General features: G+C 27.4%; 1 protein-coding gene across 3 annotated transcripts in view; it reads left to right on the top strand.

Moving 5' to 3' along the window:
- Positions 1–12530, top strand: part of LOC136989942 (DNA damage-regulated autophagy modulator protein 1-like) — a 28787-nt gene extending 16257 nt beyond the window's left edge. For 2 of the 3 annotated variants that reach the window (XM_067288251.1, XM_067288250.1), the window contains 7 exons: positions 5536–5626; positions 5712–5833; positions 6902–7056; positions 7129–7306; positions 7413–7486; positions 8751–8867; positions 11859–12529. In XM_067288251.1, coding sequence (XP_067144352.1) covers positions 5556–5626; positions 5712–5833; positions 6902–7056; positions 7129–7306; positions 7413–7486; positions 8751–8867; positions 11859–12026 — 885 coding nt within the window. In that variant the 5' untranslated portion in view covers positions 5536–5555 and the 3' untranslated portion in view covers positions 12027–12529. Of the gene's footprint in view, positions 1–5535; positions 5627–5711; positions 5834–6901; positions 7057–7128; positions 7307–7412; positions 7487–8750; positions 8868–11858 lie in introns of all 3 variants that reach the window. The other variant, XM_067288252.1, reaches the window with a different exon arrangement.
- Positions 12531–14617: the final 2087 nt, after the last annotated feature.

The following is a 14617-nucleotide window of genomic DNA, read 5'->3' as shown; positions in this document are numbered from 1 at the left end:
TTGCCTCGCAACCTTTTATTTTTTTCTTGCTTGTATACATCCATACACGTCTTCTATGGAGCTAAATTATCTGTTCTTTCTTTCTTAATTTAGGTTACATATGTTACTCCTATGCAAGTCCCTAGTCCCTAACTGTAACTGATTTAGAACTGGCATGCATATTATTCTTCTCATTGTAAAATGACATTGCGCATGCGTCAGGAACTACTGTTCGAACAAACCTGACCTGCCGTCCGGGTCAGCAATTTTGTAAAGGTGGCAACACTATTGATAGGTGTTTAAATTATCAATATGAAATAAGCTAATTATGATCAAACCCTAGTCAACACTATTGTCATGTAAACTGAATTAGACAATCTGAATTTAGCAGTCTATTTTTTTATTTTAAATTAACAGATAAAAGCCTAACATTGTTTGGACAAAAAGTAACGATAGTGAAAATTAAGATCATTACATTATAGTCAATCTTACTTGTTTTCACAAAATGCAAGAATTAGGTCCCCCCTGTTTTCAGACTAATTAGAGAATTTTTAGATGGATCTAAAAGTATGTTTGATTTCCCACAAAAATGCAAAAAAAACTGCATCTGCACCTGTAAATCTCACATGTCTCTTTCTCTTAATACTTCCCTGCAGGGGAAGTGTTAACAACCTCTCCCCCACGGGAGGGAATTTCAAAAAATCTATTCTTACTGTACATTCTCTTGACGTACCCTATTAAAACACAATCAAAAACGCAAAAAACTGCATCTAAAATTATATAATAGAAGCAGAGTTCTTTACAGTAAGCCTTAATCCTGTCCCTCTCCCCTGCAGGGCGAATTTCAACATCTATAATATAATAGTAAGTATATAAAAACATGTGCCTATTCGAATGCAATGTTCTGTCAAAATTTCAAAGCAATTGGTTAAGAACTTTCAGAGATTTAAGATTTTGAACAAACAAACATTTACATTTTTATTTATATATTAAATCACTAAAAAGTAATAAGGTATAACTTTGAAGTATTTTTAAAACATTAATGTCAGTTATTATGTAAATATCTAACAGGAAGGTAATTATTAAAATCCAAAACTTCTTTACCAATTGTTTATCCAAGATAAAATTATGTTAAAAGAGACATAAAAGAATAATCAAAATAAAAGCCAATTTTCTTCTCTTCAATGTCTTTATTGTGATGAAGACATTTTGATTCAATAATCCACATCATTATCACATATTTCAGCTTTTTGACAGCCACAAAAACACTAAAATTTTTATATCAATATAACATCATATAATATACATCATACTGTACTAATTACAGATCTTTAACCTTCCAACAATTTCTCGTTTATTTATCATCATCATCTAGAATTATATGCCACTCCAGAGAAACTATTACACCTGTGTTTGAATTTATCACATTTACATTTTTTCTTGCAATTTTTTTCTGTTACAATAAAATGTTTTTTAATTTTTTTTTTTATATCTTGCATTTGGAGATATTTAGTTATTTATTTATTTTTTTGATGTAATATCCATTCTGACCATTGATATTTAAGTTTTAAAGCTGTTATGTGTTCTTTTATTTGTATTTTTAACTGTCTTCTTATTTCTCCAATATATATGCCTATTACAATCACATTTTAATTCATATATTATGCTCATCTTGTATAATTTTTCTTCTTCACTTAATTTTTTCTTTTTTACTCCTGTAATATTTAGTTTATTAGTTAATTAAGGAACTACGTTGATGCCTACCTGCTTCATTTTATTTTTTTGCTTTTCAACAAGACCTCTTATGTATGGAAAACTGTAAGATCTGTCTTGTATTTTTTTATCTTTAACCGAAAATCTATTTTCTTCATATTTCTTTTTTCCATTTATATTGGGTTGTTTGGAAAGTAATTTTGTTTTTTCCATAGAAAAATAAATGCAATATTCTTATAATAAATAAATATTTTATTGAATTATATATTGACCATTTTGGTCAAATACCTGTTGTCATTGTTTCTGGTAGTGGCATGATTTCACATTCATAAAAATTTTGATCATTGTTTACAAAAAACTGATCCAAGTGATTTTTGACATTGTCATTTCAAGTAAATGTCTTACAGTTAAAAAAAAATTGTATAGACCGGAACAAGTAATAATCTGAGTGTGCCCGATCTGGTGAATATGGTTGGTGTGATAACACATCCCATCTAAGCTATAATAGTTTCTGACGAGTTACCAAACTTCTGTGAAATTTAGCATTATCATGGTAAAACACTACACTTTGTTTGTTGATCAATTCTGGCCTTTTCTGTTTGATGATATCACTCAATTTGTTTACTCGATGGCAGTACACTTTCGAATCAATTGTTAAATTGTCTGGTAAAAGCTCAAAAACAAATTTCTTTAAAATCCCACCATAGAGAGCATCTCTCTTTAATAACATGTGGAACCCATATATCAAGCATTGAAATGAAACCAATTCGTTTTAAGTAGTAATAAATGGTTCAATTTAACAGATTTAATCTCTTAGTGATTTCACATGTTGTTATACGGCAAATTGCTTCAATCAGTACCTTTATTTTGTTTTCATTGGCTTCAAATGGCCAAATGGTGGTGTATCTTCGATATTAAAATTGCCAGAATGCAATTTTGTAAACCAGTTTTGGCACTGTCTTTCAACACATCTCCAAACATGTCCCACAATTTTTTTCTTGTTTGAACAGCATTTTGGTTTTTTAGTTATAAAAAAGCAACATATGCCGAAAATGATGCTTTCGATTTCCAAATTTGATGAGACACCGAAAAAAAACAATTGTACAGAATCAAACAAAATTTTTTGCAAATAAGCCTTAAAATGTCAGCTGTCGAAGTATATAATGAAAATGTGGTTTAAAATGATATTGGTTGTTAAAAATACATCTAATTCCTCTAGTAATAAAAAAACGAAATTACTTTCTGAACAACCCAATATAATAAATATTTGGATAATTATTTTTTATATATTTTAGCAATATCTTTATCACTGTTGTTAATGTTGTTCTACAATCAATTTTTTAAAATTCTGTAACAAAATTATTTTTTTTAATGTACAATCTATATAAATAAAAATGTAAATGTTCGTTTGTTCCTAATCTCAAATCTCCAAAAGTTCTTCACTAATTGCTTTGAAATTTTGACACAACGTTGCATTTGAATACCAGAGTGATTTTATGTAATATAGATGTTAAAATTCTCCCCTGCAGGTAGAAGGACAGGATTAAGGCTTACTGTGAAGAACTCAGTTTCTATTATACTATTTTAGATGCAGTTTTTTGCATTTTTGATTGCATTTTAATAGGGTATGTCAAGAGAATGTACACTAAGAAAGGATTTTTTGAAATTCTCCTGCGGGGGAAGTGTTATACATCTATAATAGACACATTTTGAGCCACAGCAATGCGTGACCGGGTCTGCTAGTGGGCTATATGAATGGTAATTAGTAGTTTTATCTATGTTACAGTATTTTTTACACATTCTGAACAATAATCTATTATTTTTTTTGTTCTCATGTTAAGGGGAGATCTAGTTTTATCTCAAACAGTTGGTAAAGAAGTTTTGGATTTTAACAATTAACTACCTTTTAGATATTTAAATTATATATGTTGATAATGTCAAACTAGGAAAGTGCCTTGCAATCTAATAAAATATTTATTTTGTACTTCAAGAAATAATTTTTTTGAAATATTGTAAAGTAAAAATTATTGTAATTAAACAAGTTAAAAAACTGAAAATAATAGTAGACCTTCAGTTATCCAAATTGGACTGTTGTTTTTTTTCCCCTCACTCAAAGAAGTCTTATGGTTCTTTACTTAAGGTACAGTACCACATTCTAAACAAAGCCATCTTACCATTAGGTGTTTCTAGAAGAAACCAGACATGCACAATGCACAAAGAAAGTATGAGAAATACAGTCAAACCTGTTTTTATGCGGGGGATAGGGACCGCATAAAAGAAAATGCATTAAAAAAAAATCGCGCGAAACTTCACAAGTGGCTATAAAAAATAGTTTTCCCAACACAATTAAAAAAATATTTTTTTTTATGCGGTGAATAGGGACCGCATAAAAAAAGTCTCACGTAGAAAATAACTCGAAACCGTACGAAATAACTAGGAATTGCTTTTTTAACTCCTTGGGCCTTTTTCTGCAACACCTAATGGGGAAAAAAATCCTCTAAGAATTTTAATTTTTATATTAATTAATTATTTCCACTTAAATACAATCTAACATTAAAAAGTTAAAAATAATCGTTAAATAATGATTTTATTTGATAAATATAGCTGCAGGAAGTGTTATTTCATTTAACAAGGCATGAAATTTCACACCTGCAGTCTAAAGCTGGAGGGGAGCTAACTTACTGCATCTGTTCAAATATAACATAATATTTATGGTTTTTATGCTATTAAAATAAGAGGGGACCAAAATAAACGTATGAGAAAAAAATTTTACTGAATAAAAAATGAAAAAAACCTGCTGATGTCATAGAAAACAACCAATAGAGTTTTTAAAAATTTTACAGGAGTCAATTATGTTCCAATTTGATTGAAATTTTCATATACCTGCACAAAAAAAATCGCACAAATAAAAATCGCACAGAAAAAGACCGCACAAAAACAGGTTTGACTGTATAAAAGGCATATCATACTGACCAGAGACACTTTCGGAAAAGATCTTTTGCAGGACAATGAGAACATTCTTGGAAATTATAGAAGTGTATCCACAAAACCGTCGCTGAGGAGGTGTGCACTGCTTTTTTACATTTCTTGTGGACATTGTGAGAGTTGTTTTTGAAAGTGCTCACATTGTCATCTAAAAGAAAGCATAACAGGCTGATAATAGAATCAAAACTAGACATCATCAACCGTTTAAACAAAGTGGAGTTGTTTTAGCCAGAAGCGATAACCTAAGCCACTCGTTGGAGTATGCAGGAGTGACAGCTAGAGGCCTAGCGAAGTGGATTAAGGAGTGTACATACAGCATCAAGAAGGATCTTTTCTTGACTGCCCTAGTAGTCTTTGCCTATGATAATGATGTGTGTGTTGCATTAGATTAAGTTTGACTTTTTATACTCCAACATAATATACCATTTTTCCATACCATTTCTCCAACATAATACCACTTCAAGTGGTATTATGTTGGAGAAATGGTATGGAAAAAATTCATTTATTTGCATAAATAACCTTTTCCATAATGTCAATAGACAGTTGTGTTGTTAATTTTGTAGAAACGATCTGTTTTGTTCAAAGGAACATACGTGATTATTTCTTTCAATAAAGATAAAGTTTGGCTCTGTAGTACTCATTTATGATTTTTATTTTATTATCCTGACATGATGCATTAATGTAAATTTTTTAGCATTATACGGTTTGGTGTTCAGTTATCCAAACTACCTTCAGTTCCAATTAGTTTAGATGATCTTAGTTCTATTCTATCTATAAAAGCATTTATTTATAATTATAAGTAATATCATTAAGAAAGCAGCAATAATTTATTTTTTAAATAAAATAAATTAATTCTAGGTTAAAAAATTTGTTGAAGCATGGTGCTAAGAAAAGTATATTTACTACCTTTATTATTGTTTGTTTTGATACCTGTAACATTTCTGATCACGTAAGTATTAAGAAATTTTGTCAGATACTCTAAAAATATTAAATATTTTTCAAATAACATTTATCTTGAATTAATAAATTTTTAGATACCTCATATCTATCTGTCTTCATCATGTTGAAATTGAGTTTCCATATATCAGTGATACAGGAACTTACATCCCAGAGAGTTGTATTTTTGGAGAATTGCTAACTATTGTAGCACTTTTTTGTAAGTTCTGTATTTTGTTTTTTATATGTATTAAAGAAAATAATGATTAATATTATACTAATATTATATTCAATAGTGGTTAAAATTAAAATAAATTTTAAATGAATTGAATTTACAAGTTTAATTTTTAAAGTTTTTTTAAAAATTAAACTTGTTTTTTGTAAATTTTTAAACATCAAACAAAACTGCTGTATTTGGAGATACAGTACTTTAACACATCATATCAGTACATTATATAAATCAAGCTCTTTTGGAGCTGTGTTGCTGTGTTCCATCTTCAGGGTTTCATAGACTTTAAAATTGTAAAATATAATGGATTGACTATCACTTATTTCAGAAGTGGAAAAACTTTTTCATGTAAATATTCACACAGTTTCTGACATAAATCATTCAGATATTAAAAATAAATTTATCAAATTTCTTAGCTTGATTATTTTGTTTTTGATATATTCCTGTAATTTAACAACATTGATATTAGTTCAATTCAAAATTTAATATTTACTGGGCATAATTGTTCTTAAACATTATCATTATTACATAAGATTTAAAAGTTTTATTAAATTATTTATCATAAATCAATATAATGTGTATTATTTAAAACTGAAAATTTAGGAGTTAAATATTGTAGCTGAATTAATCAATGTACCTTCAACAGCAGGTGAAGTCTTAAGAACTCTCTCTTGCCCTTTCTATGTCAGCATCATAGAGAAGTGTAAAATTTATAACTACTCAATTATAAACTCATGTATAAACAGGAGGGACAAAGAACTCCTTTTCCCATACTTGCCAATATCTTCTTAGTCTTTTGAATCAAGTGCTGCTGTTATAGTTTCAATCCCCAATTGTTTACTCTATTGGAGTCTATCCCATCTTCCTTTCTTTTGACACTGATATTCCACTTTCAACTGTCTGCCTGAAGACAAGACCCATAGGGTCAAAAAACATTAGCATTGTTTAAACTTCACCTATTGTTAGAGATGCATTGATTCATTTGTTCAGTTGGATAACCATAGTAGTAAGTTAATCCTTATAAATATTGTAATTATATGAAAAATATTATTTAAATAGTATTGGCAACCACCTATGTGAAATTTAAGCAAGTAGAACAATACTATCGTGATCATCTATCAGCAGAGTCTAGTAAAGTTTTGAAGTTCAATCTTGCGAGTTTATGGATGGGATGGATAGGTGCATTTGGAGTGACCTTGGTTGCAAATTTCCAGGTAAACTTTTTTAAATTTTTGAGATTTTAAAAACTATTTTAATTAAATTATTTATTATTTCTTTCTTTGTAGGAAACCTCTGTGTCAATAGTACATTTTATTGGTACCTTTATAGCTTTTGGATCTGGCATAGTGTACATGTGGCTTCAAACCGTAATGTCTTATTATGCATATCCTCTTCTGAATTCTTTAGCAGTAGCTCGTGTTAGACTTGGATTGGTTTTAACGTCATCAGTATGTTTTATCATAAGTATCCTTTTTTTGTATTTATTATATTTGTTTTTATTACATGATTATTTTGAAAAAATGTAGCAACAAAAGAAAAATTATTTTTCTGAACATAACTATTTACACAGCTATTGTAACAGGAGTTATTGCTATGAAACATTTTAATGGTAAAGATCCAACAAAATGGTATCCAAAAGATGGAGTAAGTAGTATATTACCAATTTTTTTATTAGAGTAAATTTTCACACAATGTGGTTAAAGAATTTTTAATTCATTCTAAATCAATTAAGAATTTTTTCTGTTCTTTAAATTATTAGATTTTCCTAACTAATTCATATAATAAAGATATTGCAGACCCATATACAGTCGACTCTGCATAAGTTGACACCCGGATAACTTGACACTCGTCGGTTATATAGTCAGTTTTTGTGGTCCCGGCTGACTTACATAGGCATTAATGTTATTAACCTTAAAAAACTCGGTTTACTCGACATCGTTTAACTCGTCACCACTGGATAAATCAACATACTTTTTCTGTTTCACACTTTTTAGAATTCTGATAAATCGACTCCCCCTGAAAAATGAGTTCACACCACACAGCTTGCACGGTGTGAACTCATTTTTTCAGGAGGGGAGTTGACTTATCAGACGTCTAAAAAGTGTGAAACGGAAAAGTATGTTGATTTATCCAGTGGTGACGAGTTAAACAATATCGAGTAAACCGAGTTTTTTATTAACCTACGTAATTAAGTACGTACGAGTAATTAACCTACGGTGTCGAGTTATCCGGGTGTTGACTTATGTGGAGTCAACTGTACATATATATTTCAATCAAAACAAACAATTATATATATTTTAGTTGTATGTTGGATTATATAATGACTGCTATGATTATTTATTGATACTTGATGATAATTATATAAAGAAAACTGTATAATAAAAATTTTGTGCCATTTTTTTACATTATTTCATATTCATATACAGCCAAATCATTGAACATCACCCATTGACAGGAACATAAAGTATTCCTGAAAAAATGACTACTGTTTAGACTGGCCATCATTCGAGGTTCAACTATATATAATATGATATTTAATGTTAACATTTCTTGATCTTTTTTCTGTAAAGATTGTTTTTGTATTTTTTAACATTTGGTGTTTTTATTGCTTTTTTAATGTGATATTTATATTTTTGATGAAAAATAATAATGGAATTTACTTTAGAATAATGCCATAAGAGTTGCTTAGCTTTGAAAAATGTATCCAATTTTTTTCTTTTTTTATAATAATTTCTGAAGAATATTTTTTTATAACTAAAATTGTTTAAATTTAAATAAGAACAAACATTAAAAATATTAAAATAACTTAATATTAATTGAACTTATAAAATAAAATTTTAATATTAAATTTAATGATTATTAATATTTTTTAATATGTTACCATTTATTATAATTATATCTTTTTCAGGGATTTGTATATCATCTAATAAGCACAACAACAGAATGGATATTGGTTATGGGATTTGATTTCTTCTTCCTAACATTTGTTCGGGAACTACGGCATATATCACTTCTGTCACCACAGGTCTATAATAATTTAATCAATGTTTCATTAATGAACAATTAAACCTTTAATATAGTTATTATTTTATAAATTTGCAATTATTTTGTTAGCATTATAAGATATATTATAAATTCTAGCTATGAATAAAATATTTCAATAAAAACATTTATAAAAATGATAAATTTAATAGGCGATAAAAACATAATTATAATGATTAAAATAAATAGTTTTTTAAAATATAAATAATTACATCATCTTAATAATACAATTGAAAATACATAAAAATAGCAATAAAGTTCAAATAATATCTTTTTGAATTATCTTTTCCAACATATTTTTAAAAAATTTTCAACGTAAATGTTGAAAAGATTTTAATATTTAATTTTTATTAACAACAACTGTGTGCATATGTATGTGTATGCATGTGTATTTATATTATATATTTTGTAAAGAGAATGACTTTCTTATCTAATTTCAGTTGTGCATTTTAAAAATGGTAAAAAAGAATTTAATTTATGAAGGGTGATACAGTTTTTGGAATCTTCAAACTGTTGTCTACTTGAATAGTGGGGTACTAACTGTTGATTTTATCATGTTGATTCCAAAGAGTTATTTTTAATGCTTTATATGTAACTTTTTTGTTTATTTGTGTTTAAAATAAAGTATTGTGTTCCTGTTGATTTCCTTGAAAGTTTTTGTTGCAGGACATTAAAGTATGTATAATATATATGTGTATCTTATGTTATCCTATGATCTGTGTAATTATCTGAGATAATTTATTATAAAATTTTATAGATGGATTACAATATTGTACTTTTTAACAAGACTCATAAATGTCTACAGAATATAATCATGTGATTTCTACTTTTCTCTCTGCTCATTTTCATAATTTTCACTTTTTATTTTCTACATTGAAACAAATAACAAATGTAAAATATTAATTTAATTAATTAATTTATAACTTTATATAATTAGTTAGATATATGTTTAGTATCATGTATCAAAATAAATTTTTTTTTCTGATATTTCAAACCTTCATATAATTTTAATTCTTCTAAATTGTAAAATATATAATTTTTAATGAAATCTAATAAATTAGTTACTTTGTTTTAAAAATCTTTTGAACTGAAGATAATTTATGAGTTTTTATACTTTTATATTAGTTATATATTCAAACTTAAGTTTATTACTGACAATTTTCAATACTTCTATATAAAGTTAGATGCATAAAATTATTGTTTATAAATTTATAGATTTACAACTATAATGCTATAAGGAATATCTTGCTACAACTTCTATAAGAACATTATACAGGGTTTTTCAAAATTGTTTCTACAACTTTGTAGGAGAATAAAAATTTATTTAAAAGATATACACAGTATTTTTAAAAGCACAAATTTAGCTATGCAGATTAATTTTCATTTACATAAACTTTTGCATTCAAAATTTTTATTAGAGTGTGTGTCAATTCAATTGTCAGGAGGGTGGATTGGTCAGGATGCACCAAATGCATGGCTACCTCATTTCCTAGATCTAACACTTTTAGATTTTTTTCCTTATAGGGGATTTGTTAAAGATCAAGTATACATGCCACCTTTACCTGCATATGTGGCCAAACTCCAAACTCAAATAACTATTGCAGTTGCTCAAGTGACATCAGAGCTGCTTCACTGTATGGGAAGAAATTAACTACATCTGCTACACAACAAATGGAAATTGCATTGAATCAAAAAAATTTATGGACGAAACTTCAAAGTGTTTGACTACATTTCAATGTTTTAAATTATGTATTTCTTCCATCAGTCCACCAATATGTTACTGTCAAGTTGTAAAGCTATTTTGAAACTCCCTGTACAAGCAAATAAACTCATAGGAACATTGTTCACCAGAAACTTTCAATGATGAAGTGAGTTATTTCAATCATGTTGATTTCAAGTGTATTTTAACAAAAAATAGAGAACATTGTTAATTTAACAAAATACTAGATGGTTCTCACCCTTCAAATGTTTGACTTTCAGACAACTCTCTCTTTTGTGTATGATAATTTGATATCTGTAATTTGCTTTCCATATATCAAATTTGGACTTCTTTACATTTTTCAGCCAAAAAAATATGAGTTTCAAGCTCTTGTGTGGTGGCATTTTCTACTAGTTTTGATTTTGGTAACATCAAAATCATTTGTGAAAATTTTAATTTTTATTGTATACTTTGTTTAATCCAGTCCTGGCCAACCTAAATTGTTTCATGGGCCACTTTGATCACATGTAACATTATGTTGAGCCACAATTTTTTAAAAACATGTTTGCCTAAAGTAAAACAAATACAAAATTTATAAGATTTTATTGTTATACCAATAGTTCATACTTGCACTTGTGCATTGTAACAATGACACATGCAAATTTTCATTTATTTAATTGTTTTAGTATACACATAATGGGAAACAAAAGTTTTAATAGATATATAATATTGCTTGGCGGGCCATACAATTTAACGTGACGGGCCATGGGTTGGCCAGGTTTGGTTTAATCCATGACTTCATGTTTTATGCATTGTAGCATATTCACTGTAAAAATTAAAACATTTCCTATCTTCAGCAATTTTATAAGCTATCATTTTAGTTCTCTGGGAACAGAATTCCCTTTATAACACGTAACTATATTGCTTAACTTTCAGACATTTGACTATCATACACATTTTTGGAGCACATTACAACCAAACTTCAACCAATATCAAAAATAGTATTTGCAGAGTAATAGCCCATTAAACTATCAAGAATGTCATTAAAAATTTTGTTGCCAATAATTTGTTAGAAATTTTTCACATATGTTAAGAAATATAATTCAAGAGAATAACATCTAAACTCTATTACTATTTTTATATTTAGTAATAGTTTTTGGGCTGTATTTTTAAAGATGATGTACTTATTTTCTAAGTAAAACAATTTAGTAAATAAGATTAAAACACTTCAATTTTTTCATCAAATTTATAATTTATTATTGTTATTGAATATAGGTTCATTTCCTTATAGAAGAACTTGATTTACCAACTAGTGACATTTATCGGAGTGATGAACAAGAGATCACACATAGTCAAAATAACTTTAATTCTTCAGTTGCTGGTATGCAAAATGTGAACTCTGTTGAACAAAATTATTTAACAATTCAAGCAGTCATTCACTGAAATGATAATTCAACTGACATTATTTAAAATGTGCACATTCCATTTCATCATTGCTCAGGCAAAGAAAAGGATTATTTCCTTCATTGCAAATTTCTGGTCCATCTCTTTAAATTTAAAAGAGAATAGTAAATAAGTTTATATAAAATAAATAGCATTCTATAATTTTAACAAATGTGTATGATACACATTTTTATTAATAAATAATTTTTAAAATTCAGAAGAAGTAAAGTAAAATCAGATATTTGTTTTAAATGAATCTGTATTTCATTAGAAAAATATTTATATTTTTATCGAATATATTTTATAACTTGTAAAATCTCAATGGATTGTACTTTTAAGTTTATTTTTGTTAAAGCTACAGAGTTTATTTTCAAATAAGTTTTTCTTATTAATTATTCTTTTGCTCCATTAAGAAAGATTTGAATAACTATATCCTGTAAATAAATTTATTAATGCCATTTATAAAAATCAGGGGTTATGAATCTATGGCATGTATGCTCAAAGTGGCATACTTGAATTCATCTAGCATGAATATTTTATTTGATTGTATTTATTTTTTATTGTGTAGATTTGTAATAATTAATAATTGTAATATTTTATTATTATAACTTTTTCACTGTAAAATATTTCAGAGTTCAAAAACAATGTCATTTAATTAAATGACATTGTTCTCTGCGATAGTTATGACATCAAAATTGTACAGGATTAATTTATATCCAGTTTTGTTTATCATCATTGTTTTCTAGCAGCATTTTTTTTTTTTAATTTATTTTATTTAATTTTAATTTAATTTACAGATTTAAAGTTTTTATATTTCTTTAAATATAGTTATCTGAATTGTAAAGTTTTGGCATACATTAGTTTACATATACAATCAACCCAATAAACATTAGTAATCAAATGCCTAAGCCAGATTCATATTAGACTACAGTTATATATTATACATATATACTCCCTTCAGTCAATAAGTTTTGAGACACAGATTGTAAAAAATTATTTATTGGAAGAAAAGAGGATTATATAATACCACCTTTGAAGTGAGTTAATTCCCTTTTCCAGCTATGCACTTCTGCTAATGTCCATACTACTACTGGAAGAAGTCACCAAAGCCTTTTTTTTTTTTTTTTGCAACTATATTGAAAGTTGCTATCATGGCTGCAGTTACTAGTATGGGCAGTTGAGAGAGCAAGGACATTGTTCCTGGACAAGTACTCTGCAACTAGAGTGGATCAACATCTGAGGTTCAACAGCTACAATAATCACTCTCAAGATAGTCCAAATTGTTTACTGTAGCCTGATATGAATCCAGCTGTATTGTTTGATTACATGCAGGTTTTTAAATTAGATCTGTTTGTTTTGGCATGCTTACCCAAAAGATTCATCACCCCTGACTTGAGATTGTTTCCTCTACAGTATTCATCAAAATAAACTATTTTGTGTCATTAAATTATTACATATATATTCTATATATTCTACAAGAATTAAACATATTTATTGAATGTGATTCAATGACCAAATTTTGTATTAGAAACAGTTTTTTTAATTATCCATATATATATATATATTGAATATATATTTTTATTATTATTATGTTAGATTAATCATATAATAATTGTCCAAATTTTTAATTTAGTATAATATTTGTTAAAGTCAAACTATATTTTAAAAAGACTATAATTAAAGCGATCTCAATCTTTACATGTAATTTTTTTTTTTTTTTAATAGACTTATCTTAGAATAAGTAAAACATGCACCCAAATTCAAAAATATTAACAGATATTATATTTTAAATATGTAAATAATATAAGATTTATATTTCTCCAAGATTTTTTTTTGTTCTGTAAATTAATGTATAAATGCTGTTTATTATTTTTAAATATAGAAATTTCAACAATTTTTGTCTCCTTACTTATAGCAAATAGTATTTACTACAGTTTTCTTAATTTATTATATAAATTTGAAAAATATTCCATAATCAAAAAATTAAAATAAATTTTTCTTAACATATGAGTAGTATAAGGGAGAGAGACTCTGGGATAATTTGTTAAACTTTTAAGACTTTATAACTTTTATCGTAGTAACGCTCAACATTCCGAGGGAAAGACGTCGACCAGGGGCTAAAAATGGCAATAACCGTTGAATCGTTCGAGCGATTCTACGATATTAGCATTCCAAAAGCTCTCGTAGACATTAAAACCACGCCCATTTTTGTTGCCCCTTCGGATATACTTCACCGCGAAATGTGAGCGAGCGTTTTTACAATACGACGAACGAGCGATTGTAGAATAATTCGCCGATATTTTTGTTATATATTTTTAAGAGATTTTTTGTTATATCTCTTACGATCGCGAGTCTTAAGAGAACGATATTTTTTTGTTTATATATAGATCTCTCTTAAGAGAATAATTTTCTTTATTTAAGAGAATTATATTATTTTATATATATATATAACTTTAATATTTAAGATATTTTTTTTCGTTAAGCCAATGCCATCTGTTGGCAAAATATTAAACTTCATTTTCCTTCGAAATTTCGAAGGCGATTAAAAAAATAACAAACAGCGCGAACCGTCCGTCGCTATTCGGATCGCG

The sequence above is a fragment of the Centruroides vittatus genome, unplaced genomic scaffold, assembly GCF_030686945.1.
Source record: "Centruroides vittatus isolate TY-2023 unplaced genomic scaffold, ASM3068694v2 scaffold_769, whole genome shotgun sequence".
Taxonomy (NCBI): Eukaryota; Metazoa; Arthropoda; class Arachnida; order Scorpiones; family Buthidae; genus Centruroides; species Centruroides vittatus.
This window is presented reverse-complemented; position numbering and strand designations above follow the sequence as displayed.